Consider the following 27,949-nt stretch of genomic DNA (forward strand, 5'->3'; position numbering starts at 1 on the left):
TATATATATGAAATTTTGAATTTTGAATTTCAAGAAAATTTAATAAATAATTATTTAGAGTCTTTTTAATGGATTTTTTTTTTGTCATTTATTATTATAAATTATTATTTGGAAAAAAAGGAATATTTTTAATAAACTTTAAATAACTATTTTTAATAAAATGTTATTTAGAGTTTTATTATTATTATTATTTAATAAATAAATAAATATTATGATAAATTTTTAAAGAAGAAATTAGTAAAAGGTTTAAGATTGTGGGTTAGGCAAGTGAACAAGACACATACGCCGACATAGAAGCAGCCTACAAATGCTTGCAAGAAACATACGGCGTTAAAGAAGACCAAACAATTCTGTACGGACAGTCTGTCGGCAGTGGGCCCACACTGGAGTTAGCCACGCGGCTGCCGGCGGTGAGGGCCGTCGTCCTCCACAGCCCAATTCTCTCCGGCCTCCGTGTTCTCTATCCTCCTCTCAAGAAGACTTTCTGGTTCGACATTTACAAGGTTTCCCCCCTTTTTTGCTTATATACCCTCCCTTTTCTTCTTATTTGCATTTTTGCCCTCTTCTAAAAATATTTCAAAAATATCCCTACAATTTTAAAATTTTTAAAAGTTACCTTAAATTTTTTTTTAATAATTTCAAAAAATTACCATGAGTAAAAACTTTTTAAAGTTTTTTTTCATAAAGATTAAAATATTACTTTTAAAAATTTATGGGTATTTTTTAATATAATATTTTCTGAAAATGTATTTTAAATTTTTAAAAAAGTTTAGGAGTATTTTTTTTTTTTAATTTTGGAAAGTTAAAAATAATATATTAACAGTTTACGACTAATAGTAAATATATTTTTTAAACTATTTAACGATATTATTGAAACTTTGGAAAGTTTAAGGATGTTTTTTAAACAAAGTGTCGAGTTCAGAGATATTTTTATTATTGCAGAATATTGACAAGATTCCGCTTCTTGATTGTCCAGTGTTGGTGATTCATGTAAGTTTTTTCGGTCTTTTTTTTTTATAAGGTTTAGGGTTTACGGTTTATTAGTAATTGAAGTTTCTTCAGGGAACCGAAGATAAAGTCGTGGATTGTTCCCATGGAAAGCAGCTGTGGGAGCTTTGCAAAGACAAGTACGAACCCTTATGGCTCAAAGGAGGAAGCCATTGTGACTTAGAACTTTACCCACAATACCTAAATCACCTTCGTAAGTTCATATCCGCCATACAAACACTACGTCCAACCAAAAAAGTTCACGAACATGATCATAAACCACCACCGACCACCAATCAAAAGGACAAATCTCGAGCTACCCATAAGTCGAGAAACAGCGTGGATCGGTTGCTAAAGTCAAAGAACAACGTAGATTCATCGGAAAGACCACGAAATAGCTTTGACCGGTAAGTCAAACTCAAACAGCTTACTAACTGCTAGAAAAAGTAGAAATATGTTAACGACGTGTGATGTGATTTAACAGCTTGGGAGATATAGTGCGGTCTGTTGGGTTGTGCAACGTCGACTGTTTGAAGCACGAGGTGGCCGAAGCTTGATATCGAAAAATGTAAATGACTATCTTCGTTGGATTTAATGGTTTAACTGTTCTTATCGAGTTATTTATCGTCCATTTTTAGTTGTATTATTTATATCGTTATATCAATATACGCCGAGTATAATAATAAACTAAATAATGACGTGATTGAATAAAAATGGTCGTATGGTGAAAAATATTTCTATAAGAGAAAACCGTAAAAATAAATTATAAAATATTTTTGTTTACTCCAAATTTAGATTTAATATAATTTTAACGACTTTTATGATGTATTAAAATGAGTTGTTCGAGAGATGACCTTTAAAAATTTATAATAACGTAATTTTAAAAAATAAATATTAAATTTTAATCTAAATTAGTATTTAATAGGATAGAAACTAAATATTAAATTTTTAGGAATTATATTAAAATATTTATTAATATTTAAAAATTATAAATATTTTTATTAACTTAGCTAAAAAAAATGGCTAACAAACGGCAGCCGCCCTAAGTAAGGATTATGAACAGATTAAAGTGTAATTACAGACAAAATTAAAATGTCCAAATTTTTAGGTGAGTAAAATACACAAAATGAACAGATTCAACCAGATTTTGTTTAATAAACAAAAGGGTTCAACAAGAATTTGTTAAAGAACCCAAAAGATTCAACGAGGCGACTGTCCTGACGGAAGCACAAGAGACCCACTTTTCCAGATCTCTCAATTTGTTTTCATTTGTTCTTCCCCGACTCGCTGATGTTCAAGGTTTGACCTCTTTTGATTTGAAAATCCTTTATAATTTTCGTAGTTTTTGATTCCCTTGCTTTGAATTTCGATCGATACTGCTACACCTACCTGTTCGTGGCTCTGTTCTTGTGTTTTTGATCTTTGATTGTTTGTGAAGCTCTATGATCGTGAGTTTTTCTGGGTTTATGATGGATTTTGTAGTTTTGAGGCGTATCCATTTCATGATTTTACTGGATTCTGAAGTCAATGCTTAATGGTTTTGTTTTCGATCTCACACAATTGTTCATGGAGAGTTTAATCTGATTCTGAGATCTGTTCTGATAGTTTATGTGTTGTTTGTGCATTCTGGGTTTGATGGAGAAAGTTGTTCATGAAATATGATGTTAGATCTTTGAAAATTATGGAGATGCTCTGAATTTTGAAGTAGTGTTTGTTATGTTCTTGATTTTTTTTTTTTTTTTGTCCTGTTTTTCTTCTTTGTTCTTCATTTCAGCTTCTCTCATTGCACCCTTTTAGATTTTGACTTTGATACATTCAATATTGTTGCATCTGTTCTTTCTTCTCCGTCCTGTTCGGAGTTTGCCTCGCTTAAAACAAGTTTGGTTGAGAATTGAGAGTTGTATCTATGAGATCCTACATCGGTTGGGTAGGAGAACGAAACATTGTTTAGAAGGGTGTGAAAACTTCTCCCTAGCTGACCCGTTTTAAAAACTTTGAGGGGAAGCCTGAAAGGGAAAGCCCAAAGAAGATAATATCTGCTAGTGATGGGCTTGGGCTGTTACAAATGGTATCAAACATTGAACGATGTGTCAGTGAGGAGGCTGAGCCCTGAAAGAGGGTGGACACNCAAACATTGATGTGTCAGTGAGGAGGCTGAGCCCTGAAAGAGGGTGGACACGATCAGTGTGCCAACAAGGACGCTGGGCCTCGAAAGGGGGTGGATTGTGAGATCCCGCACCGGTTGAGGAGGAGAACGAAACATTCTTTATAAGGGTGGGAAACCTCTCTTTAGTAGACGCGTTTTAAAAACTTTGAGGGGAAGCTTTAAAGGGAAAGTCCTAAGAGGACAATATCTGCTAGCAGTGGGCTTGAGCCATTACAAATGGTATTAGAGCTAGACACGAGGAGATGTGTCAGCGAGGAGCCTGAGTCCCAAAGGAGGGTGGACATGGGGCGGTGTGCCAGTAAGGATGCTGGGCCCCGTAAGGAGTGGATTGTGAGATCTCACATCAGTTGGGGAGGAGAACGAAACATTCTTTATAAGGGTGTGTAAACCTCTCCCTAACAGACGGGTTTTAAAAATCTCGAGGGAAAGCTCGAAAGGGAAAACTCAAAGAGGACAATATCAACTAGCGGTGAGCTTGAGCGGTTACAATATCGCCTCACTGTGGCTAGAATCTGTGAAGGAGAGTTTTAATATGTAATCCTTCNCCTCGAGGGAAAGCCCGAAAGGGAAAGCTCAAAGAGGACAATATCAGCTAGCGGTGAGCTTGAGCGGTTACAATATCGCCTCGCCGTGGCTAGAATCTGTGAAGGAGAGTTTTAATATGTAATCCTTCAGCATAGATCATAGGATAGGTAGCATTCCTTAACCAAAATTGTACCTAAGAGATGGTTTAGGACTCTAAATTTCAACCAGAATCTCATTTATTTCTTCCTTCTGTTTGTTGGCAGTGAAATAAACGTCTGCGGGAATCGAACGCCTCTCAAGTTATACACTGTAAAAGTTGTTCGTCGTACAGCTACGACGTGTGTATCCGAAAGGCAAACAGAAAATTTTCAGGATAATTCAGAAAACTTATCCTATAATGAATTTTGAAAGTCCTTGATTTGGATCCCACAAATAGCTACTATGATAGGGAGGAAGAACACAGGACAGGCTTCCCCACTGTTTTTGATTCTCTTGGCTCTTGCTTTCTTCTTTGTTACTTATAATTTGGTGATAGCTATTATCCGGTATGGATCCACGGGAAGGGGAGTTGGACCTAACTCGTACAATCGGTTATCGATCGACCCCGTCATTGAAATGCCAGAGAATGTGAAAAAACATAAGACAAAGTTGCCTTACCATGTTGCTTTGACAGCGACCGATGCTCCGTACAGCCAATGGCAATGTCGAATTATGTATTACTGGTACAAGAAGATGAAAGACTTGCCTGACTCCGAGATGGGAGGGTTCACTCGTGTTTTGCACTCGGGAAAACCCGATAACCTTATGGATGAGATTCCTACTATGGTGGTGGATCCTCTTCCTGATGGTGTCGACCGGGTGAGGATCCGATCACGCTTTCTTCTTTGCGTTCATTTAACTCACTGATAGCTGCTTCGAACGCCCTCGTTTCTTCTTTCAAATGAGTTGGATTCGTTTCGTTTTTCTTAAAACTTGTCTGTTCTGTTCTCAGGGTTACATTGTTTTGAACAGACCATGGGCCTTTGTGCAGTGGCTGGAAAAGGCTACAATAGAGGAAGAGTGAGAATTTTATGTAAAATCATTAAAGAATAGAACCTCTCATAAACATTACTATTAGAATTCTCTTTGATTTTGTTTATGTTACAGATATATATTAATGGCAGAACCAGATCATATATTCGTTAATCCGCTTCCTAATTTATCCAACGAAGGTTATCCAGCTGCGTTTCCGTTTTTCTACATCAAACCCGATCAAAACGAAAAGGTTTTGAGAAAGTTCTTCCCTAAGGAATATGGCCCTGTAACCAATATCGACCCGATCGGAAACTCCCCCGTGATTATCAGGAAGGTGATTGGGAGATTAACACCTTTTAACATGATATTTTCTTTTCCCTGTTGCCATTCTTGCAAAGTTCTTTTCTTTTTACTGACTCGACGTTTACTGTTCGATGTGCTATATCGGTTTTGTTTATCAGGATTTGCTGGAAAAGATTGCTCCTACATGGATGAATGTTTCATTGAAGATGAAAGAGGATCCCGAGGCGGATAAAGTTTTTGGATGGGTGCTAGAAATGTAAGCTTTCAGATACGATAAACCTTTGTATTCTATATTATACCAAATTGTGAGATCGAGAGGGGAACGAAGCATTCCTTATAAGGGTGTAGAAACCTCTCCCTTGTAGACGTGTTTTAAAATCGTGAGGCTGACGGTGATACGTAACGGGCCAAAGCGGACAATATCTAGCAGTGGGCTTGGACTGTTACAAATGGTATCAGAGCTAGACACCGAGCAGTGTTCCAGCGAGGACGCTGGGCTCCAAGGGGGGTGGATTGTGAGATCTCACATCGATTGGAGAGGGAATGAAGCATTCCTTATAAGGATGTGGAAACCTCTCCCTAGTAGATACGTTTTAAAACTGTGAGGCTGACGGTGATACGTAATGGGTCAAAGCGAACAGTATCTGTTAGCGGTGGGCTTGGGCTGTTACAAATGGTATCAGAGCCAGACACTGAGCAGTGTGTCAGCGAGGACGTTGGCCCCAAGGGGGTGGATTGTGAGATCCCACATCGGTTGGAGAGGGGAACAAAGCATTCCTTATAAGGGTGTGGAAACCTCTCCCTAGTAGACGCGTTTTAAAACCGTAAGGCTGACGACGATACACAAATTTTAAAATCCGTAGTGAAATGCTGTCTTCTAAAGCTCACTTTTTCCCCGAAGGTATGCTTATGCAGTTGCTTCGGCTTTGCATGGCGTGCAGCACGTTCTTCGGAAAGATTTTATGTTGCAGGTATGACATCCATTGATTCTAACTGGTGAGCCATATTGAAACCAATCTTGAGATGTTCCTTCTTTTTCTTTTCTAACTGGTCAGCCACCATGGGACTTGGAGATTGGTAAAAAGTTCATTATACATTATACTTACGGATGTGACTACAACTTAAAGGTGAAGTTTCTTTGCCTTTGTTCCTTTCTTTTCTATAATCTTAGCTCTTATAATGAACTCACTTTCCTGAAAATCATTAGGGCGAATTGACTTATGGTAAAATTGGTGAATGGCGATTCGACAAGAGGTCGCATTTACGTGGACCTCCTCCGAGAAACATTTCTTTACCCCCTCCTGGAGTTCCTGAAAGTGTGGTACGTTTCTAGAAACCCATTCTCCTTGTCTTCACCTCTTGCCGCATGTTTTTCGGTTGGAGAGAGAAACAAAACATTTCTTAGAAGGGTGTGGAAACTTCTCCCTAGTAGACGCATTTTAAAAACCTTGAAGGGAAAGTCCAAAGAGGACAATATCGGCTAACGGTGGGCTTGGGTTGTTACAAAATGATACTAGAGCCAGACATTGGGCAGTGTGTCAGCGAGGACGCTGGCCCCCAACGGGGATGGATTGTGCGATCCCACACCGGTTGGTAGGGGAATGAAACATTTCTTATAATGGTGTGGAAACCTCTTTTTAGTAGACGTGTTTTAAAAACTGAGGGGAAGTCCTTGAAAGGAAAGTCCAAAGAGGACAATATCTGCTAATGGTGGGCTTGAGCTATTACAAAATGATATCAGAGCCAAACATCAAGCGATGTGCCAGCAAGGACGCTAGCCTCCAAGAGGGGTGGATTGTGAGATCTCACATCGGTTGGAGAGAGGAACAAAGCATTCCTTAAGGGTGTGGAAACCTCTCCGTAGCCAGGCCGTTTTAAAAACTTTGAGGGAAAGCTCTCGAAGGGAAAGTCCAAAGAGAACAGTATCAGCTAACAGTGAGCTTGGACTATTATAGAAACCCATGTCGAGGATGATTTAGTTTATTGTTTGGTCGTATTCCTGCAAACTAAGGAAGTGCATAAAACTCGGAAACCATACCGAACCATGCATAGCCCTAACATATTTGAAATAGCGAAATTGCTCTTATGAAAAGTGATTTGTGGCCTCTATGTTCATTGTTGGCAGGTAACCCTAGTAAAGATGGTGAATGAAGCAACCGCTAACATTCCAAATTGGGACACAACATAGATATAAAAGAGATACAAGGTGCCCAAGCTTTTGGGGATATTCCTATAGATGTTTAATGTTTAAGGCCATGGTATTGTTATAGAAACCAATCAAATACCCTTGTTTTGATTCTTCGAGGAAATTGCACAAACGACCTTGAACTATAAACTTTATTACAATCATACCCTTGAACGTTTCATTTGAGAATTCAGCCTCTCGTGTTTTGTCCAGGGCTGCTGTTTGTCTCTTCTCTTAGTTATTAGTTTATCGTTTAATTGAGTTTCACATGTCTGACTTGCTCGTTGAGCTTATTACTAACATATCGGAACAAAAAAAAAAAAAAAAACAAAAAAACAAAAAAAAAATTACTAGGGGCTAATTGCAACACTTAAAAAGTATAAGGACCAATTAGTAATTTTGACCATTTTTTTAACCAAAAGGAAAAGGCAAGTCCAATTAATGGGGGCTAAGTGGAATATTTGTTTTTTGGGGGTCAAATCTATATTTGGGGCAAGTTGGAAATTGAAAAAGTCAACCAAACCAATTTGACTCAGTCAACTTTGTGTTGGCAAGTTTGATTTATATAATAAAATTTAAAATATTTTTGTCCACGTATTAAATTTTAATGGATTTTGTCTACTTTTAAGACAGTAAAAAATGTTTCTAATTATTAGATAATAAAACATATTTTAGAACAACAATGTAACAGACAAAAATAAACCATATTTGTTTTGACCCATTAGAAGCTTCTTTGTCTTAGGACGCAAGTCTACCACTAGTAGATATTATCTGTTTTGACCCATTACGTATTGCCATCAACCCCATGATTTTAAAACGTGTATGTTAGAGAGAGGTTTCCACACCCTTATAGGGAATGTTTCGATTTTCTCTCCAATCAATGTGGAATCTCACACTCCTTTACTCGACAAGCTCTCTCCCACGTGTAATTTGAAAAAAGTTTTAGCTTCTTTTTTTGTTCGGTGAGTGAGATAGTTTAAATAAGTATGGAATATTTGACTATTGATGAGTTCACACTTGAAATCCTTTTTCCAATTTTTTGACATTTTAAAATTCCATCCCCATTGCCCTACAACACCCTTCATTTTAATCTAATATTTAAATATTTAAATAGTGGTTTTTTTAATATTAAATTATTATTTATTATTATTATTATATGTCAATATTAAGAAGATAAGAGGATAATATTTCATGCTACTCGTATATAAATAATAAATTAATGAAAAATATATAATAATTCCACTAATTAAATGCTCACGTTTAATTAATAATTCTTTTTTTAATTAAACAAATTACTTTTATTTATTTTATAAATAAATAAATAGAAAGTTTGAACGCACAATGTTTTAAAAAGATTCCAAGTTGGAAACAACAATTTCGTCTGCTGGAAATTTATGGACCCCACTGCCCCTCCGCCGCCACATACGTTGCGTCTACACGTTGAGGTTATTTTCGTCATTTCAGTTCTTCTCACCAAACGCTCGGGTTTCTTCTCCTTCTTCTTACTCCTTCTATCCGATTCAATTCCGTTCAAATTTCCTACAAAAACCTAAATTCCTCTGCAAATCCAGATTTCTTCTCACTCAAATTCTTGATTATCGTTTCGATTCGATTCGATTCGACTCCATTGAAGTTGCTGAAGATGGAGGTGAAGCGCCGTACGGCTTCCACTTTGGTCTCTCGTCTTAGCTCCGTCTCCGAGCAAATCCGGTGCGAATCCCTGTCGGAGCTCCGATTGATGACGAAGAACGACGCTGAGAGCCGATCGCTTATTGCTGAAACTGGTGCCATTCCTTATTTGGCTGAGACTCTGTATTCCTCCTCTCACGCTGCCCAAGAAGACGCCGCTGCTACGCTGCTTAATCTCTCAATTTCCTCCCGTGAAGCTTTGATGTCCACACATGGCCTCCTCGACGCGATTTCTCATGTGCTTGGCCATCATAATTCCTCTTCTTCTGCCGCCGCTGTCCAGTCCTGTGCTGCGACTCTCCATAGTCTTCTCGTTGTGGATGAGTACCGTCCGGTTATTGGTTCAAAGCGTGATATAATATATTCGCTTGTTGATATTCTCAAATTTAGGAAATCTCCTCAGAGATCGATTAAGGATGCTCTGAAAGCGTTGTTTGGGATTGCGCTGTGTCAGCCGAATCGGTCCACTATGGTCGATCTCGGAGTGATTCCTCCGTTATTCTCTTTGGTTGTGGTCGGCAGTCACGCCGGGATTGTTGAGGATGCGTCGGCGGTGGTCGCGCAGGTGGCGGGATGTGAAGATAGCGAATTAGCATTTCGTAAGGTTTCTGGATTGGGAGTTTTGGTGGATTTGTTGGATTCAGGGACTGGTTCAAGTCAGAGGACAAAGGAGAACGCGGTATCGGCGTTGTTGAATTTAGCGAGGTGGGGAGGAGAGAGGGCGGAGGAGGACATCAAGGATTTGGGATCTGGAATCTTGAGCGAAATTGGAGATGTGGCCATGAACGGCAGTGAGAAGGGGAAAGCCAAGGCGGTGGAATTGTTGAAGCTAATTGCAAGTGGCGACATCGACGGTAACGTATTCGAGGATTTGCAGTTGGATCGTTTGATAAATTCATGCTCTGAATAGGCTTCTGCTCCATCTTCCCTCTCTCTTTGATTGATTGATTGATTACTCTCCACCATATTCATGTGTGATCGGATTAATTCTTTTTCCCTCGTTTGAACAAATTCCATGTACAAATTCAACATTCATGTATCTGTAGATTATAGTTCAGTATCAAAATTCTACACTTTCCACCTAGAATTCAACAAATTTTCATGTGACTCGCATGATCTTGTGGCTGATCTTTGGTATGTAATCTCTGTTCCACCTAGAATTTATGTCTGAAGTTGAGTTGTATTTAATGGTGAATGAATGGATAGAGTTTGAAGCACCATTATCAGGATATGATTCTGTACCTATCTGCTGTTTTGGATCATTCCATTTCTGGGTTGCTTTCCTTCTTTGTGCTTGTCCTTTGCCTCTTTGTTCTTATCCTATTACCAATCTTTTATCCACTCCATTTTTATAGTGATTTTTATTGCTAACCCAAATCCATGTTCTTCACTTAGCTCACCAAACTCCCACGTCATTCTTCTCCCATTACTTTAGAATGATGAAACCCTTATTGATATGATGGATGGATGGATGAATAGTAACATTTCATTTGAATTTTCCTCTTGAATGTGAAAAAGATTGTGAAAATAGTGTAAAATGTTGAGTATTGCAGATGAACGATGTAAAGCTTTCGTACAAAATGTTAGAAACCACGGTTGGGATAGTTCAACTTCTTTTTGGCTGTACAAAATGTTAGAAACTATGACTCTACACGATGGTATGATATTGTCCACTTTGAGCTTAAACTCTCATGGCTTTGCTTTAATGCCTCATACAAATGGAGATGTATTCAACCCCTTAATTAGTCGACGTGAGACTCCTCTCTCAACAATCCTCCCCTCGAACAAAGCATACCATAGAGTCTCCTCTGAGGCCTATGGAGCCTTTGAATAGTCGCTCCTTAATCGAGGCTCAACTCTTTCTCTAGAGCTCTCGAACAAAGGACACTTGAGTCACTTTTGACTTCACCTTCAAGGCTCACAATTTCTTTGTTCGACATCTGAGGATTCTATCGACATGACTAAGTTAATAGCATGACTCTAGTATCATGTTAGAAACCACAGTTCTCTACAATGGTATGATATGGTACATTTTGAGCATGAACTCAAATAACTTCTATAAATCCATGATCAACCCTTTATTTAGTCGATATGGGACTCCTCTCCCAACAATCTTCAACATTATAAACTCATGATCAACTCATTAATTAGTCGATGTGTAACTCCTCAACAATCCTCATGCTCGTACTTTGTGAGTTCACTCTTTGCCTTTTGATTTTTGGTGAGTTTACATAATAAACTTGTGATATGCTAAAAAAGAAGTGCTTTCTTCGACAGTAGATGATGGCAAGTCTCTTGAGCATGAGGGCCCACAGTTCATCAAGGGCAAAAGAACAGAAGGTAAACTTTGGTTAAGTTTCATTTTTTAGTTAAATTTATGACCTTTTACTACAAAAGTAATAATACTTTAAATGATTAACTTAAATTTAAATTGGTAGATGGAGTGATATTTTGATAAATAAACTTTTTTATTTTATTTACTATTGTAATTTTACATGGTTTAAATATCAAAATTAAATCAACCTAAAAAGTTTATCAATTAAAATGAAATTTAGATTAAATTTTTTTAAAAAAATTTTTAGCTAATTTTTCGTTTTTGTAAACATTTTGAACTTTTTTAGAACACATCTACACAATTCTTAATTAACTTTTTTTAAAAAATTAAATTATTTATTTTAAAAAAAATTTGCAAAAAATGAATATTATGTTTGATAATTCGTTTCTCTTTAGTTTTAAATTTTAAAATTAAGCTTATAAATAACCTATGAATTTCTTTATTTTATTATCAATTTTTTGAAATTCAGGCCAAGTGTTGAAAATTAAAAATCGAATTTTAGTAAGAATATAAATGTTTTTATTAAATTGATAATAAAATAAATGATTATCAATATTACAAATTTGGATAAAAATTAAGTTCTTAATCATGAAGACTAAGTTAAGTTTTTCTTCTTAATCTTTTTAATTAAGCGTATAAATGGTGTGATTAAAAGGACCAAAAATGAAAAACTTTGGAAGCCCTCACAAATCAAACGGATATGGCTGATAAGAGAAAGAACTTGGAAGCGTAATTCGAGGCAATTCGACCTGGCTGGAGCAGTCACCAAACCATATCCATTGCGAAAACGAAGGATTTCCCTCCACTGCAACAGTTGAACCTCTCCCCCTTCGTCAATGGCGCTTTTACAGCCCCCCAAAACCCTTCAAATCACCGCCAATCTCTTCCCCATCTCTAATTTCAGCTCCATTCGACCTTCCATTTCAATTCCTTTCTCCTCCTCCTCCAAAACCCATCAACAAAATGCTCTTCTTTCATCATCCACCACTCCCAGAAGGATTCTGTGCAAACCCCCCAAGGGAAAGTACATCCACGACGATTATCTTGTGGTAAACTTGTGTTTTCTTTGATTTTGTTTGTGGGTTTGTTGCCATTTGTTTGCTTCTTTTCGCTATTGGTTCGGTTAATCATTTATGAGGTGCTTGTTTTGGTGTTGGGTTTGCAGAAGAAGATGACGGCTGAAGAAGTGCAGGAGCTGGTGAAGGGGAAAAGAAATGTGCCGCTTATAATCGATTTCTATGCTACATGGTGTGGACCCTGCATTCTAATGGCTCAAGAACTTGAAATGGTATGTAGCAATTTGATATGAACTCACATTTATATGGCGTTTCTTTGCTGTACATGTGCCTAAATGCTTCATTTTCAAATATGGCGTTCAAAGAATGTATGTTATTATCCATTGGCTTAAGTTTTTTTGTAGTTTGTAGCAACATGGTATTAGATAGGAGTCCTTGTGTTAAAACCTCACTAGTAAGTTGCTGTGTTCCATGCTAGTTTTCGAATCCATAAGTGAACCTTCCTGTAAACGCTCAAGCCCACTGCTAGTAGATATTGTCCTCTTTGGGCTTTCCCTTTCGGGTTTCCCCTCAAGGATTTTAAAACGCGTCTTCTAGGGAGAGGTTTTCACACTCTTATAAAGAATGCTTTGTTCCCTTCTCAACCAACGTGGGATCTCACAATCCACCCCCTTGGGGGCCAGTGTCCTTACTGGCACTCGTTCCCCTCTCTGTGGGAGATCTCACACTCGTTCCCCTCTCTGTGGGAGATCTCACACTATCAGGTTAAACATTTTGGTTTAGTAGTGATTTAGCTTCTGAGTGCTGTTTGATTATTATTTCAAATATATTGTATGTTTAGATAGGCTAAAGGCTATTTTAGTTTAGTTTACATTTTCCCTTTTAGCTGGAACAACTGGGATGAGCTTCTATATAATTGTGGTAAAGAGGAACGCGTGCCTGATGTACAGTATATATGTGTAAAGCTACTGTAGTCAGTTTGGGTACTGGTAGTACCATGGTGATTTGGGCTATTCACATGGTTGGCACTGTAATATTGTGGTCTGTAACGGTGGTTTAGCATTGGCATCGCACATGATCGTCTCGTAATGGTGGTCTGACTGCAGGAGGAATAATCTGCGTGGCTCGATAAATCGATCCTCTTTGCATTCAATCAGTGTATCCCAAACTAGCAATTCTATCTTTTGTTAGTATATTTACTCCTATTCTGTGTCCTACAGTTTATATAGGGGTGGAAGAGATTCCTAGTCCATACGCCTATCGTTTTTTCTTTACTTCTAGTGCTCTATTGTAAGATCTCACATCGGTTGGAGAGGGAAACAAAGCATTCTTTATAAGGGTGTGGAAACCTCTCTCTAGTAGATGCATTTTAAAACCGTGAAGCTGACGGTGATACGTAACAGTCCAAAGCGGACAATATCTGCTAGCAGTGGGCTTGAGCTTGGGCTGTTACGTCTGGCCTCTATCTTAGGTGGAAAGTTCACTTTAAAATGATACACGTATTTGATTATCAAGCTTGTTTGTATTCTGAATGTTACAAAAACTTATGGTTTTAGTGGATGATTGAGTGTTGAGCGATATTTTTGTGCTCGTGATCACGTACAAAGCTTACGTTTCTGCGAATTTGTGTTATTTTTATTGAACAAAGAATATGTGGGAGCAAGACTCACCATAAACAAGTCTATAGATTATAGTTCTTGTCAACTTGCTTGAACAAAGTTGGTTGGATGGAGTTTTTGCACTTTCATTTTGTGTATGCGCTGGAGTAAAGTAGTGGTTTGTTCAAGCAAAATGGTAGCCCACCGCTAGTAAATATTGTCCGTTTTGGCCTGTTATGTATTGCTGTCGGCCCGATTTTAAAACATGGCTGTTAGGGAGAGGTTTTCACACCCTTATAAGCAATGCTTTGTTCCCCTCTCCAACTGATGTGGGATCTCAAAATCCACTCTCCTTGAGGCCAGCGTCCTCGCTGGCACACCGCCCGATATCTAGCTCTAATACCATTTGTAACAGCCCAAGCCCACCGCTAGCAGATATTGTCCGTTTTGGCTCATTACGTATCGCCGTCAGTCTCATAGTTTTAAAACGCGTCTATTAGGGAGAGGTTTGCACACTCTTATGAGCAATGTTTCGTTTCCCTCTCCAACCGACGTGGGATCTCACACATTGCAACTACATATCAGTAATATTTTCATTGTCATGTCGGTGATATTTTACAACATTTTTACTATTGATTTTCGTTCATGAAAGTTTTATATTTTCAAATCTCTTCGGCCTCGCATCATCTGCCAAACTTCCCATTATTCCCCAGAGTGGGCTAGTTTTCAAATTTCACATTGCCTCATGGATCTGCTATATCTGATGATTTGCAAATGTGTTGTTTGCTGAACATGTCGATGCTCGAGACGATTGCTTGAGCTGATAGCATTATCTATTAACTTCGAACATAGATTAACATTTGGAGTTGTTGGATTAGGCTGTAACTAATACATGCTTATTCAACTTCCATTTTGGAAATCATGGAAGCAATCGCTAACGTGTAGCTCTTACCACAGCTTGCGGTCGAGTACGAGAACAATGCAATGATCATCAAGGTTGATACAGATGACGAATATGAATTCTCGCGCGATATGCAGGTGAAAACACATCAATCCTTTCTCCCTATCCTCTTTGCTTGGTCTCTATACGACAAAGCGTTTTTACATGAAACACTCTCATCTGTATGATCTACAAACACATCAATTATCAGCAAATCGAGTTGTGAAAGATATTGTCTTTGTTCGTTTGAAAGGTAAATCTGAGTTAGATGCCTTGTTTCAGGTGAGAGGACTGCCTACACTTTTCTTCATTAGCCCGGATCCGAAAAAAGAAGCTATCCGCACCGAAGGTCTCATTCCGATTCAGATGATGCGAGATATCATCGATAAAGAGATGTGAGCTATGAAGAAAGCAACATCAGGAATACCCTCGTCAACACACCGGGAAATTTGGAGCTCGAACGTGTTCTTTCGAGTCGTGGATGGAGTTTTTTGGCCTCCAGTAAGTCATTTTTTAACCAGAGATTTGAATGGCGGAAAAGCTATTACTTTGCTCCCATCATTTTGTACTGAAAACAGAATTTTCTTTTCTTTAGGAAGTGTTATCTTGTAGTAGCAACAGTTCAACTAACAGAGTTTTAGTTGATTTTAAAAATTTAATCATAGGTTGGTTTGGTTCGGTCCGTTTTCGGCTCTTTGGAAATCGATTCGTATATATCTACTTTATTGTCAAATATGTGTTCTCGGGATCATGGGATGTCGGGATCTCGAGCTGGAATTTTAAGAGGGAATCTCGCTATGAGAGAGGGCAAGATGGAGTGTAATAAGGTCGGACGTAGTGTTTTCTTTGTTGACACTTCATGCTTCATGACAACCAAATGTAATAGGGTCAGATGGTTGTCTGGTGAAATTAATCGAGATGAATGCAAGCTAGCCCAGACACTCGATATCAAACAAAATAAATGTTTTTTAAGATAAGGAAGTAATTGCTTAAATTTAATTTTATTTTTTTAATGTCAAGTAAGATTAACGGTAAGATTACACGAGTTTAGAGATGGGAATAAAACATTCTTGATAAGGGTGTAGAAATCTCTCCCTAAATCGTGTAGAAATCTCTCCCTAAATCTCTCTCTACTTGAGGGGAAATGGGTGTAGAAATCTCTCCCTAAATCTCTCTCTACTTGAGAGGGGAAATTCGGAAGGAAAAATCCAAATCATCCTTTTCAAAGCTCATCTCCACATTTGTGCCAAAGTTCAAATCAAGACAAACTCTGGAAATGACAATTTATAACAACCACGAAAGAACCCAAATTATTTGAGAAAGATGGCAACAGGCCGTTGTTATCGAGTTTTTAATTCCGACCCTAAAAAATAAGATAATCGTCGATTTAAGTGCATTTCTGTCTTGTAAAATTGTAATATTTTAAACTAGTGGTCATATGTCAATACATCCTATCAAACCAGCCCAAAGAGGACAATATCTACTAACAATGGGCTTAGACCATTACAAATGATATCAAAGCCAGACACCGGACTATGTGCCAGCGAGGAGCTCTTCCCCGAAAGGAGTAGACACGAGGCGGGTGTGCCAGTAAAAACGCTGGACCTCGAAGGGGGTGGATTTGGTGGTGTCCCACATCGATTAGAGAAGACCCAAAGAAGACAATATTTGCTTGCTAGCGGGTCGTTAAGGGCGTTTGTTTTGTAGTTCTAGATAAAGAGTATTATTAATTTACCAATAAACAATGGAAGTTGAGTTTGTTTGTATCAATATTTATACAGATGTAAGAAGAACAACACCTAAAATACAAAATTACAAACAAATTATTCTTTGTGACAGATCTGAATCTCAGTCCCAAGAAGAAAGGCATTGCCAATGAATGATACAAAAAAGGTGTTACCTTGAGGGTTCCTTTCATGTCTCTGCAGTGTCACCATCAACTATTGCTTCGGTTAAACGTCTTACTCTCGGGGCCGAGCAAGCCACAGTGAACTAAGAGCTCGTAGCCTGGAGAAGTAGTCATGTACGGCGAGAAGCGCACGAGCAGACTGACGAGTTGTCAATATTCGGTGCATTTGTTGAAGTGTCTGTTGTCGCAGATTGTCGGCCTGGAATTTATGCACAACAGCAAGACAAATAGTGTCATGAGACCGATGCACCACAACGACGTAACAAAATGCACGATCTCCCAAAATGGATCGCTTTATTGCCACATTACAGAAGAGCAATATGAATCAAACAAAAACAAGATCTGTAACAGCTCAAGCTCACTGTTAGTAGATATGGTCCTCTATGGGCTTTCCCTTCTAAGGCTTTCTCTCTAGAACGCGTTTACTAGGGAGAGGTTTCTACACCCTTACAAGGAATGTTTCGTTTCCCTCTCCAACCAATGTGGGATCTCACAATTCACCCTCCTTGGGGGCCAGCGTCATCGTTGGCACACTGCCCAGTGTTCGGCTCTGATACCATTTGTAACGGTCCAAACCCACCACTAGCAGATATTGTCCTCTTTGGATTTTCCCTTCTGAGCTTCCTCTCAAGATTTTAGAACGCATCTACTAGGGAGAGGTTTCCACACCCTTATAAGAAATGCTTTGTTTCCCTCTCCAACCAATGTGGGATTTCACAATCGGGGGCTCAGCATCCCCGCTGGCACACTACCCGATGTCTGGCTCTGATATCATTTGTAACAGCCCAAGCCCACCGCTAGCAGATATTGTCCTTCTTGGATTTTCCCTTCTGGGCTTCCTCTCAAGGTTTTAGAACGTATCTACTAGGGAGAGGTTTCCACACCCTTACAAAGAATGCTTCGTTCCCTTCTCCAGTAGAATCTCAAGAGATCCATTAAGCAAATCAAGTGGTTGGCATAGAAAACAAGTTTTGAATTCGAGTTGGCCTTTACTCTATACTCACTCGAGCCGTCCTACGAAAGCGGAGAAGAAAAGTTTCAAAACTCATCAAAATGAGATATAGGCTCAACAGTTAGGTTCGACTCTGGTCTCATCAGACACCCACTGAAAGGCTAACACGGAATGTACACATACACATATTGTGTGTAGTATTGGAACACTTACTTGGCGTATAAAACCCTCGAGCGTCCCGAGTTTACCCATCGCCATAGCCATCTGACCCATGTAGTTTGCAACGTTCCCCGACGAACTGGAGGAGCCGAGAGATCCACTCGACAACGTCTCGGCCAGGGACTGTTGCAAGGCCTCCATCCCTTGTGATAAAGCATCTTCTGCTTGCTGTGATGACTGCTGCAAGTTTGTGATTCCCACCAACTGCTGCTCTGTTAGAGGCTCCAGTTGATTTACAAGAAGCTGCAGTTAATAAAATAACTTCAATTACACTTCAAACCCTTTTTGCTCTATTCTTTTCAGAGGGACGGAGGGAAGCGTTCGTCACCTTTAGGAGCTCGGAGGAACGAAAACCCCCGAGCCAAAGAAAACATCTTTCGGCAGGTGTTTTCCACATGCCTGATAACAAATGGAAAACGTCAGCCTTCGCTGCATTTCCCTTGAGCCTGAAAAGCTCATCGTAATGAACCAAGATGCCATCGACTACAATACGCAGTTCCGGGTCACTTGCATGAGAATTAACAGCGGATCTCAATTCGTTCATTTGACGGTTGTGATCTTCAAGCCATCGAGCATATTCTACGTCGAATGCCATGGCTCCTACGAAAACATAGTAATGTATATATGAGGCCATATTGTAACATGGAACTTAACTAAATAGAACACAAATTCGAGGGGCGAGAGGGGAATCATGAACGCTTCGATCATAAAATCTCGAGCGTGCATCACTTTTTTTATAAAAACGACGCTTTCTCGTTCTTCCCCTTTTTCTCATCTTCATTAACGAGCATATCAAACAAACATTTCGAATGCGACTCGGGCTACCATAAACAGAAGCTTTAAAGAATCTTAACAACACATTTATAAAGTAATACCATTGCCACTCATTGAATGGGTCTGGTCACCTGAGCTTGATATGAAAATTCCCTAAGAACAGGTATAACAAAGAAGAGCATAGTCAAATACGACGCGAAGAGCGTGATCATTACAAAATAATAACACGATCAAAATATCGATATGGTCGTTAGATGGGAAATATAACCTGCTGTCGTGCTCGTTGAAGCTCCTGCTCGAGTTGTGTCAGCTTTAAACGACTGCTCTCTAGTTGTTGAACATAAGCCTGCATGTGGATGCGACAATAAGGAAAAATCGTAATAAAAACGGGATATGCGTAACCGAACTAGTTATTGCTGCAAAATACGGTACTAGCTATTACAACTTAAAACCGAGCAGTGTATCCTTGAAAACAGCCAAGGGGCCATGGATTTACAGTCAAAGTAGCCCTCTCTTTAATCTATGGAATCAAGGTGCTGGTTCTTGGAACCAATTCTTGAGAAGAAATCTTACTTACAGCAAGCATTTGGCTATTACGTCACTCGACCTAGGGATATGTTGCCTTGCTCGACTTACCTCTCGAGGGTCACCCATTGTAACGTCCCAAGTCCACCGCTAGTAGATATTGTCATCTTTGGCTTTCTTTTTCAGGCTTTCCCTCAAGGTTTTTAAAACGCATCTGCTAGGGAGAGGTTTCCACACCCTCATAAAGAATGCTTTGTTTTCCTCCCCAAATGATGTGGGATCTCACAAAGCGTCTTCGCTGGCACTCGTTCCCTTCTCCAATCGATGTGGGACCCCCCAATCCACTCCCTTCGAGGCCCAGCGTCCTTGTTAGCACACCGCCTCGTGTTCACTCCCTTCGNATGTCTAGCTCTGATACCATTAGTAACACCACAAGCCCACCACTAGCAGATATTGTCCTCTTTGTGCTTTCCCTTTCGTGCTTCCCCTCAAGGTTTTTAAAATACGTCTGCTAGGGAGAAGTTTCCACACCCTTATAAAGATTGCTTCGTTCTCCTCCCCAACTGATTTTATGGCTTGAAAGCGTCGGGTCTTTAAAGATAAACATCGGAATATACGCTTCTTCATTAAGTCTACTTCATAGTCAATTAAACATAAGTATAAATTTTAAACCATACTTTCTTCCTCAATCGACTTTTCCTAGCAGCCTCACGATTTTGAGCTAACCGACGAAGAGTCTGCAAACGATTATCAAACTCGTTAGCAACACATCATTTCAAGAACCCAGGAATTAATTAGAAAAATGATCCAAAGAACACAACCTTCTGATCAGTTTTATCCTTTGATCTGTCACTAGAATCCGAAGCCATAACAAGTGTTAGGGCCCGATCGTTCGACTGCAAAACAAACGGAAATTAGTCTATGGAAACGACAAAGATCGAATTTTCATGAGCTCGAGAACAAAAGTTATCCAGGCCTGCATCTCAAAATGCATATCATAAAAGGAATTCTGTATATCAAATATAAACGCCTGAGCATAAACACCGAGGATGATGGGACCCGAGTCGTGTGAAATGAACGTGCAGTAGTACATTACCCTCCGACTTTTTTCGTCTGTGTCCCCATCTGTTGAGATATCAGTCCTGGGACTGCCCTCAGTAGCCATAGAAGCCTCTTATCTTTATATCTTTACGACGAACCGATATGGCAACCTGTTGTGATCGAACCTAGAACGAACCAAGCTCTGAAACTCACAAAAAAAAGTGGAGGTGTATCAGGTGAATCTGGTGAACCTGTAAACAACTATCCCGACCTTCGTTCTTTCAGAAAAACTAGTTTTGTCTTCCATTAAAACGTCGCATTTCTAAGCTTTCGTCAACTTGTTTCCAGCAAAAAGCATCTCAACATCAGTGTACATTATAGAAATAGCAATCATTATGTACATTCTTTATAAGTTCAAGAACCACAGATTTGCATTGCTGAAGTAACATGTAACAGCCCGACCCGAGACCACCGCTAGCAGATATTGTCTGCTTTGGCCCGTTATGTATCGCTGTCAGCCTCACGTTTCTAAAACGCGTCTACTAGAGAGAGGTTTCCATACCCTAATAAGGAATGGTTCGTTCCTCTCTCCAACCAATGTGGTATCTCACAATCCACCCCCCCCCCCCCCCCCNGGGCTAGTGTCCTCGCTGGCATACCGTCTAGTGACTGGATCTAATACCATTTGTAACAGTCCAAGGCCACCGAGGCCCTCACAGTTCTAAAACGCATCTACTAGGGAGAGGTTTCCACACCCTAATAAGGAATAGTTCGTTCCTCTCTCCAACCAATGTGGGATCTCACAATCCACCCCCCCTTGGGGGCTAGTGTCCTCGCTGGCATACCGTCCAGTGACTGGATCTAATACCATTTGTAATAGTCCGAGGCCACCACTAGCAAAAATTGTCCATTTTGACCCGTTACGTATCACCGTCAGCCTCACAGTTTTAAAATGCATCTGCTAGGGAAATGTTTTCACACCCTTACAAGGAATGTTTCGTTCCCCTCTCCAACCAATGTGAGATCTCACGTAACAAATCATTTTCTTAAGCTTCCATAGAAACCGAAGATTAGGGCATAGTTTATTTGATTGTACTCTTCCTAGAATGGGGTATCTAAAGATGAAGAATGTATTAAAAAAGAAGCCAAAACACAACAGTTATGTTTCAAGTTCTCTAAGTAATGCTCGATACCAAGAGAAGCTTACATTAAACAAACCCCCACGAGCGAACGACGAACCACTTGGCTTAATAGCTTCCTCTAAACGACAACCATTTGACCTCTCACATATCCCAAATCAGAAACGCGATAAGAACGGATCGACAGTCTTCCCGTGCAACTGAAAAGAACAACCCATCAATTCATGACTTCATTCATCAAATCATAATTGGTCCATTAAGGCATCTTTTAAAGAGCCTTTCAAACAAAGCCACCAATGGAAACATGTTATGAGACAACAAAATGGTTAACATAAAATATCGACCATAAAAAAAGAACCGAGGGCGTACGGGGTAAGGTGTAAGCCAGTAAAGGAATCATATAAGCGATGCCGATGGTTCGAAGAGTATCTGCAATCCCTGGTTTCTATCAGTGAATTGGATCTATGGCTCAGATAAATCAGTTCATAAGGATAAGCATTCGTTCGTAAAATTGTGTTTGCTTTCTCGTCATTGCACTACAACGAGCTTCGTCTTTCTTAAGAAAACATTTCAATTCTCAATACGTTCTCGTCATTGCTCTACAACGAACTACTTTGTTTAGTTTTCAATACGTAAAAAGTAGCTAACAAAACAAGGAAACTCGTAGGTGAAAGCTTATTTGAAGGCTTAACTTCAAAAAACCAAATGGTTATCAAACGGGACCATCAAATACATACAGCAATATCAAACCCGAGCAACTCGAAAACAAACACTAAATCAAATTCGATTCTAACATCAATCCCTGAAAAGTAGCCAAAAAACTCCATTGCTCAACAGAACTTTAGGTTTACCAATGGAAGAACAACCAAGAAAACAAGGTCCAGTGACATATTAGAAGGTAAGAGAAGAAGAGCTAAAGAACAATACAGATCCACGCGAACATTACTCCAGCCATCACAATGAACAGCAAGCATTCAAATCTAAAGAAACATTCAAACGATTTATGAACCCAAGAACATCAGAGAAGCTAAGCAATTAGAAAGAGGGTATCCATTAAATCGTCAACGGGGCTACAAAAATGACCCATGAACTCACTAGCTATGCTAACGCAAAGAAATCAGTGATACCCACGATTTCCCTCGACACTGCAAGTCAAATAGAATGAAACCCAGATGCTAAAAATCAAGAAAACCCCAAAAGAATCGATCAGTGACAGCAGAAATGGTCGAAATCAGCTGAAATTTGCAGGTAAGTGAAGCAAAAACCTACTGAAAAAGTTGCGGATGATTGCCAGTTTCTTGCTCGAACTCACACACTCACGCACTCACGCACTCACTCACTCACCTGGGCAGCTGAGGAAGAAGACGACAGCGCTGCTGTGTGCTTACTGGTATCTGTGTGGGTGAATCGAGGGGGCGGGGGGCCTAGGGGCTTGGGGGGTTGGGGTATTGGGGGGTTTGTTCAAGGCCACGCCAATCTCCAGACGAACCGTTGCGTGAAAATGTTCCACTTTTCAAGGACTAATTGCCTGTAATTTACTGTTTTTTTATATTTTAAGGATTAAGGCCTTTTGAGGTGATTTGTCTTTTAGCCTTGGAAAGTTTTTACTTCGGCTTCCTTCTAAGGGTGTCAGAAGAGAGGCGAAGAAATTCAGCAAAATGACACTACAATTTTGCTTGTCAGTTTAGCTCACTGTGTCAGTAAACCAGCAATAATCAAATTCATAAATTCTTAACAGTATTGTCCACCATTATCGACTCACGGCTGCCTCAATCTTTATGGTTTGATCAATTTTTTGCAAGTTTTTATTGTGTTCTTCAGAGAAGAATCTGACCCAGATTCTAAGTTTTCATTTTTTTCTTTCATTCTAAAGCCAAAGGAATTAAATGATTGGGAGTTGAAGTTGTTGGAGTTGTCTCTACACAAAATTATTGTTCTCGTATCTCTTTAGGGTTCAAAGAATTCAATGATGAGCTTCGAATCAACCTATCAAGCTTTCGATTGTATTCGATAACAATTAAAAGTATCAAACACTTGTTCATGAATGCGTAGTTTCGTCAAAAGTGTCAAAAGATGCTTATGCAAGGTCTTCAGTTGAGAGATCTTCCTCTGTTTCCAAGAAATCGACTAAGTTAGGTCTACTCGACTTACCTCTCAAGATATAAGAACTACACCCTGAGGAGAAGCTCCAAAAGATTTTTAAACTTATTTCTCAAAGTCTTAAGAACAACTTGTAAAATTATATCCAAGAGATATTTTAAGTGCATAAAGCTTTTGTTAGTGATCATAATTAAATAATTATTTCTAACCAACTTTATAAACAATTCAAGAATTTGATTAGAACCCTTATGATAGTCAATGTTCAATAAATAATTAAGAAAAAAACACATACGTTTACATCAATCCATAACAAAATAAAACAAAAATATTTGCTTGGATAATTAAAAGTTCATAAATATTTTAATGAGGTATAAATAGAAAATTTAAAAGTATTAACTTCTTTTTTATATAATTTTTAAAAACTGCGGGACTATAATTTATCAAAACCTCAAAATAATCTCAAAAAACTAAGTCGTTAAAAATCGTAGAACTAATTCTATTATTTAGAACTATATCTGAATCTGAGTAGACACTTGTATTGTATCTGAGTAGACATTGTCATGGATAAAACCACGACAATAGACAAACAAGGACGCCTAATAGATCGTCCCATCAATCTGTATCTGAGTAGACACGGTCATAATTTTCATAAAAACTAGGCCAAAGGTAAAAAAAATGTCTATGATGATTCCATATTTATAGACCATCTCAAGTATGATGGAAGAATGGAGGTGAATAATAATCAGTCAGACAAGATGTAAAAGCTTCAATTCAAGGAAGCTGGAAGTGGTGCTTATATAAAAATAATATTGAATGCCCTCCAAATTGAAGGGGTCAGTAGTACAGAAATTATAATAAATGAGCAACCAAAACATTGCCTGCCTGTATATAAATAAAAACCTTGAAAGAAAAATCAGTGTTAGTTCCTCAAAGATTCATAATATTGCAGCGTAGTTGAAAGGAAATGTGTGCTTACATGTGGCTTGGGTCGGGTCGGGTTGGGTTGGATGATGTCAAGATTCATCGTTCATATGTTGTGCATGCCATTTGTTGAACCCAATGACAAGGGCATCCCTCATCCACGCGTGCCTGCAGCTTTCAATGGCCTCAGGAATGGTCACCCAGCTTCTGTTTCTTGTGTTCTGCTCCGGCCATGACTCAAGCTCCTCATTCACAAACAAAGCATACATTGCTGCTCTACACAATCCTTCTGGACTGAACTCATCTTGCTGTGTTTTACTCTTGAAGTGATAGATTCCTAAGAACCCCTGAACAAAGCCAACAGATTTTACAAGCCACTTCTTCGTGTCGGTCTCTGAGAGGGTAAGCAAACGAACATACGGACAAAAACAAGAAAGGCAGGATCCCCAGACACCAACAACTCCAAACAATTCTATCAAAAAATGCAACATTCAATAATAGCCTACACCAGTCGCTAGCAGATATTAGCCACTTTGTCCCATTAGGTATCAAGGTTAGACTCCTAAGAAATGTTCGTTTTCCTCTCCAATCGATGTACGATCTCACATCCCAACCCCTTGGGGACCCTCTCCACTCGGTGTCTGGCTGCGATACCATTTGTAACAGCTCAAGCCCACCGTTAACCGATATCATCTGCTTTGGCCCGTTACATATTGCCGTCAGCCTCATGGCTAGGGAGAGGTTTCCACACCCTTATAAGAATGCTTCGTTCCCCTCTCAAACCAATGTGGGATCTCACATATGTTAACCAACGAATGCAGATATAACATCAAAACAACATGATTAAGCTTATTCTTTCGTATATTTCCCCAGTTTGGACATTTAAACAGCTCTCCCCAGTCTCTCCGAAGTGTGCATTCATGCATCATATCTACCAGCCACGGTAGTAATAGAGGCTCAAGAGATCCTCCTCCTGGACCGTCCACTTCATTGCGTAGTCCTACAGAAAGTTACTAAAAATGATACACCCCTCAACACTCCTCAGCACTCCTCTTCCAATCATATATATACGTTAGATGAAACAACCTTCAATTTTCACAAAAGGAAATGAGAAAAAAACAATTCAAGTATTTAAAGTACTATTTCACCATAAGTTCACCACGAACTCCGGCCTCTTCGATAGCTTCCCTTACAGCAGCCTCCTCCACCGTCTCGTCATTCTCCCAGCCTCCCTTTTAGAGAAAATGCTGATGGTTAGAGATAAAATAAGCTCATATACTTTCTTCATATGAGAGAAGCAGAAAGGCAGAAATGAGAGGGAAACAACTTCATACCTTCGGGAACAAAAGGCCCGGGCCACTAGGTGTGTCAATCATAAGCACCTCCACGACTTTATCCGAAACTTCATCACTACTCCCTTCGGAACTTCTATACCTAAAAGGAATACACCTACAAAAGAATAGAAAGGCATTCATAAACTATATCTGCCACCACATTGACTGATCAATCATTTGATTCAACTGCATTTCATTAGTTTAAATAAAACATAAAACACGAGCAGCCCGGATGTATAAAATGCAATGCAGAAGGGACATTGAGATAAAATTTAAAATGAGCCATCTCTTATTAACTACAAGAAGTCATTGAAAGAAGTATAAAAGAGAATGATGCAACTGAGTGTGCTCAAAGATCATGATGTTATTCCATTTATGCAGATTTATCCGTATTTTTTTCTCACGTTGCTTGAATCATCAAAACTGGATGAAGAGGGAAGAAATTATTGATAGCTTTATGGAAGGAATATAGATGGCCAAGTTTCCATCAAGTCATCAAGGATGTGATAGACTTCAGCCAAAGCCAATGCAATAATATCAACAATCATTAATCTGCTATCATAATCTGTCGCTCTGCAAAAACCGGAGATGAAGCACCTTGAGTAAGAAAATAAAGATCAACCCTCTCTCCCTATCGATCGAGCTGCTTTACCGAGGTGAATGAGGTAAGATCAGAAGAATAAATAGATTCACGAGGGAATTAGTTTCCCCTTTACTTCCTGAAACCAACTTAAATCCTACTAAGACGGATTCATTAATGCAATGTGACACCAAAGAACTTTCGCGACAGATTAACATTCTGGATACCCAACCACAAATCAATAATCTGGCAGAACTTCGGCACTCAGGTCTCGATACACAGATCATTAAAGATAAAGAAGAACTCAAATTTATGCAGACCTGTAGGAATGTAGTTTAAACCGAAAACAACCATAGAGTTCCTAATCGATTAAAGAACCGACCAACGAATCAAAAAAACACCAATACCGAAACAAGAACAACAGTGAAAACCAAAGCAGTCAATATCTATTACGTAGTAAAAAAAATGACAATGGCGGCCTCATTTTTCACAAAACTTTGACAAAGACGGTCAACGAAAACGACTTGGAAGCAAGGAAGGACACAAACATACAAACATTAAATAGCTGGAGACTACGAATCTTTAAAAATAATGGTGGGAATATACCCAGCAATAAGGCGACAACCGGCATCGTACCGCTGCTGCTGCCGTCCGGTGCGGGCCACCAAATCAGACATGCATAAATATATGTATATAAACTATCGTTCAGCGGGATCAAAACTCAGAGACGAATGCGAATGCGAATGCGAATGCAAAATCCTGCACATCCCTACAGCAGGGGAGAGATTCCAACATTGTCCATTTTTCTCTCAGAATGGACGATTGAAGGCAATCTGAAACTCCATCGAAGAGTGGCGATGAATGACGATTGATGGTTAGGGTTGGAAGGTTGGAAGAAAAGAGAGAAACAGAGATGGAGATGGAAGGTTGCGGCTGAAGCGGATCTGGCGGTGGGGTCGGGTCGAAACTGGGGAGAGATTAGGATTGATGGTGAAAAGAAAACCAGTGGGTCCAGAGGGGAGTTTGCTGGAGAATCCGGTGGGTTAAGAACCAAGGGAGATTATATATGGAGGAGAAGATGACCGTTGAGATCAACGGGTAAGGGTAAAATGGTAAAATGAGGAGTGGGGATGTTCTGTTGGATGGAAATGCGAGAATTAGGGTTAACTTTGAAGCAGTCATTCCTCATGGCCTGGATTACGTGGGCCAACTTTATTAATTCTTATTTTTTTCTATTTTTAGGAATCAATTTATGAATTAATTAATATTTTAATAAATATTAAATTACAATATTAGACCCAACTTATTCCAATTTCATATTTAATATATTATAAACCTATTCAATTTGTAACTAATATATCATAAAATTTTACATTAAAATGAACAAAAGTTTGGTTAAAATACTATTTTCTTTTTTTATTTTAGCGAATCGATTACCACTCATCTATAAAGAACTTTCTTTTTTTTTGTCGGACATATCTATCCGTCTCGAGTCTCGTTTAGATCGATTCGGGAAGTGCGCAAGAGCTATAGCTAGTGAGAAGAGGTCTTGAAGATTTCACAAATCAGATTCCAATCTTCTTCTTGTTTCAATTCTCTATCCGTCTTGAGTCTTGTCTAGATTGATTCGGGAAACGCACAAGAGCTATAGCTAGTGAGAAGAGGTATTGAAGATTTCGCGGATCGAATTCCAATC

General features: G+C 39.1%; 6 protein-coding genes across 10 annotated transcripts in view; 4 read left to right on the top strand and 2 right to left on the bottom strand.

The window, feature by feature from the left end:
- The window catches only part of LOC111798731 (protein ABHD17A-like), a 5,434-nt gene extending 3,890 nt beyond the window's left edge, over positions 1–1,544 (top strand). The window contains exons 2-5 of the mRNA XM_023682049.1: positions 264–503; positions 943–990; positions 1,063–1,394; positions 1,472–1,544. Coding sequence (XP_023537817.1) covers positions 264–503; positions 943–990; positions 1,063–1,394; positions 1,472–1,544 — 693 coding nt within the window. The remainder of the gene's footprint in view (positions 1–263; positions 504–942; positions 991–1,062; positions 1,395–1,471) is intronic.
- A 542-nt stretch (positions 1,545–2,086) lies between these two features.
- LOC111799196 (hydroxyproline O-arabinosyltransferase 3-like) lies at positions 2,087–7,378 on the top strand. Its single transcript, XM_023682637.1, has 9 exons — positions 2,087–2,286; positions 3,943–4,537; positions 4,671–4,738; positions 4,826–5,027; positions 5,155–5,252; positions 5,898–5,967; positions 6,052–6,123; positions 6,204–6,317; positions 7,122–7,378. The coding sequence occupies exons 2-9, from the start codon at positions 4,121–4,123 to the stop codon at positions 7,182–7,184; spliced, it is 1,104 nt and encodes a 367-aa protein (XP_023538405.1). The 5' UTR covers positions 2,087–2,286; positions 3,943–4,120; the 3' UTR covers positions 7,185–7,378.
- Positions 7,379–8,508: 1,130 nt separating this feature from the next.
- Positions 8,509–10,132, top strand: LOC111798944 (protein spotted leaf 11). Its single transcript, XM_023682299.1, has one exon. It carries the CDS (start codon positions 8,824–8,826, stop codon positions 9,778–9,780), a length of 957 nt encoding a protein of 318 aa, XP_023538067.1. The 5' UTR covers positions 8,509–8,823; the 3' UTR covers positions 9,781–10,132.
- A 1,735-nt stretch (positions 10,133–11,867) lies between these two features.
- Positions 11,868–15,444, top strand: LOC111798945 (thioredoxin-like protein CITRX, chloroplastic). The gene is made up of 4 exons (XM_023682300.1): positions 11,868–12,254; positions 12,371–12,493; positions 14,777–14,857; positions 15,042–15,444. Exons 1-4 carry the CDS (start codon positions 12,042–12,044, stop codon positions 15,156–15,158), a joined length of 534 nt encoding a protein of 177 aa, XP_023538068.1. The 5' UTR covers positions 11,868–12,041; the 3' UTR covers positions 15,159–15,444.
- Positions 15,445–16,466: 1,022 nt separating this feature from the next.
- Positions 16,467–22,755, bottom strand: LOC111799247 (transcription factor TGA2-like). Of its 4 annotated transcripts, none has more exons than XM_023682717.1 (10): positions 22,663–22,755; positions 21,387–21,518; positions 20,235–20,381; positions 19,960–20,034; positions 19,816–19,875; positions 18,882–18,959; positions 18,715–18,766; positions 18,168–18,439; positions 17,834–18,082; positions 16,467–16,867 (listed from the first exon to the last, which is right to left on the bottom strand). In XM_023682717.1, the coding sequence occupies exons 3-10, from the start codon at positions 20,301–20,303 to the stop codon at positions 16,721–16,723; spliced, it is 1,002 nt and encodes a 333-aa protein (XP_023538485.1). In that variant the 5' UTR covers positions 20,304–20,381; positions 21,387–21,518; positions 22,663–22,755; the 3' UTR covers positions 16,467–16,720. The 4 variants fall into 4 exon arrangements, with proteins under 4 accessions (XP_023538485.1, XP_023538488.1, XP_023538486.1 ...); XM_023682720.1 differs by having other exon boundaries at positions 20,235–20,387; XM_023682718.1 differs by having other exon boundaries at positions 22,588–22,751.
- Positions 22,756–24,174: 1,419 nt separating this feature from the next.
- LOC111798678 (nudix hydrolase 16, mitochondrial-like) lies at positions 24,175–27,373 on the bottom strand. Of its 2 annotated transcripts, none has more exons than XM_023681978.1 (4): positions 26,890–27,373; positions 25,674–25,788; positions 25,488–25,571; positions 24,175–24,686 (listed from the first exon to the last, which is right to left on the bottom strand). In XM_023681978.1, exons 1-4 carry the CDS (start codon positions 26,928–26,930, stop codon positions 24,432–24,434), a joined length of 495 nt encoding a protein of 164 aa, XP_023537746.1. In that variant the 5' UTR covers positions 26,931–27,373; the 3' UTR covers positions 24,175–24,431. The 2 variants fall into 2 exon arrangements, with proteins under 2 accessions (XP_023537746.1, XP_023537745.1); XM_023681977.1 differs by having other exon boundaries at positions 26,860–27,370.
- Between the last annotated feature and the right edge of the window lie 576 nt (positions 27,374–27,949).

This window comes from Cucurbita pepo, chromosome LG07 (assembly GCF_002806865.2).
Source record: "Cucurbita pepo subsp. pepo cultivar mu-cu-16 chromosome LG07, ASM280686v2, whole genome shotgun sequence".
Lineage (NCBI taxonomy): Eukaryota > Viridiplantae > Streptophyta > Magnoliopsida > Cucurbitales > Cucurbitaceae > Cucurbita > Cucurbita pepo.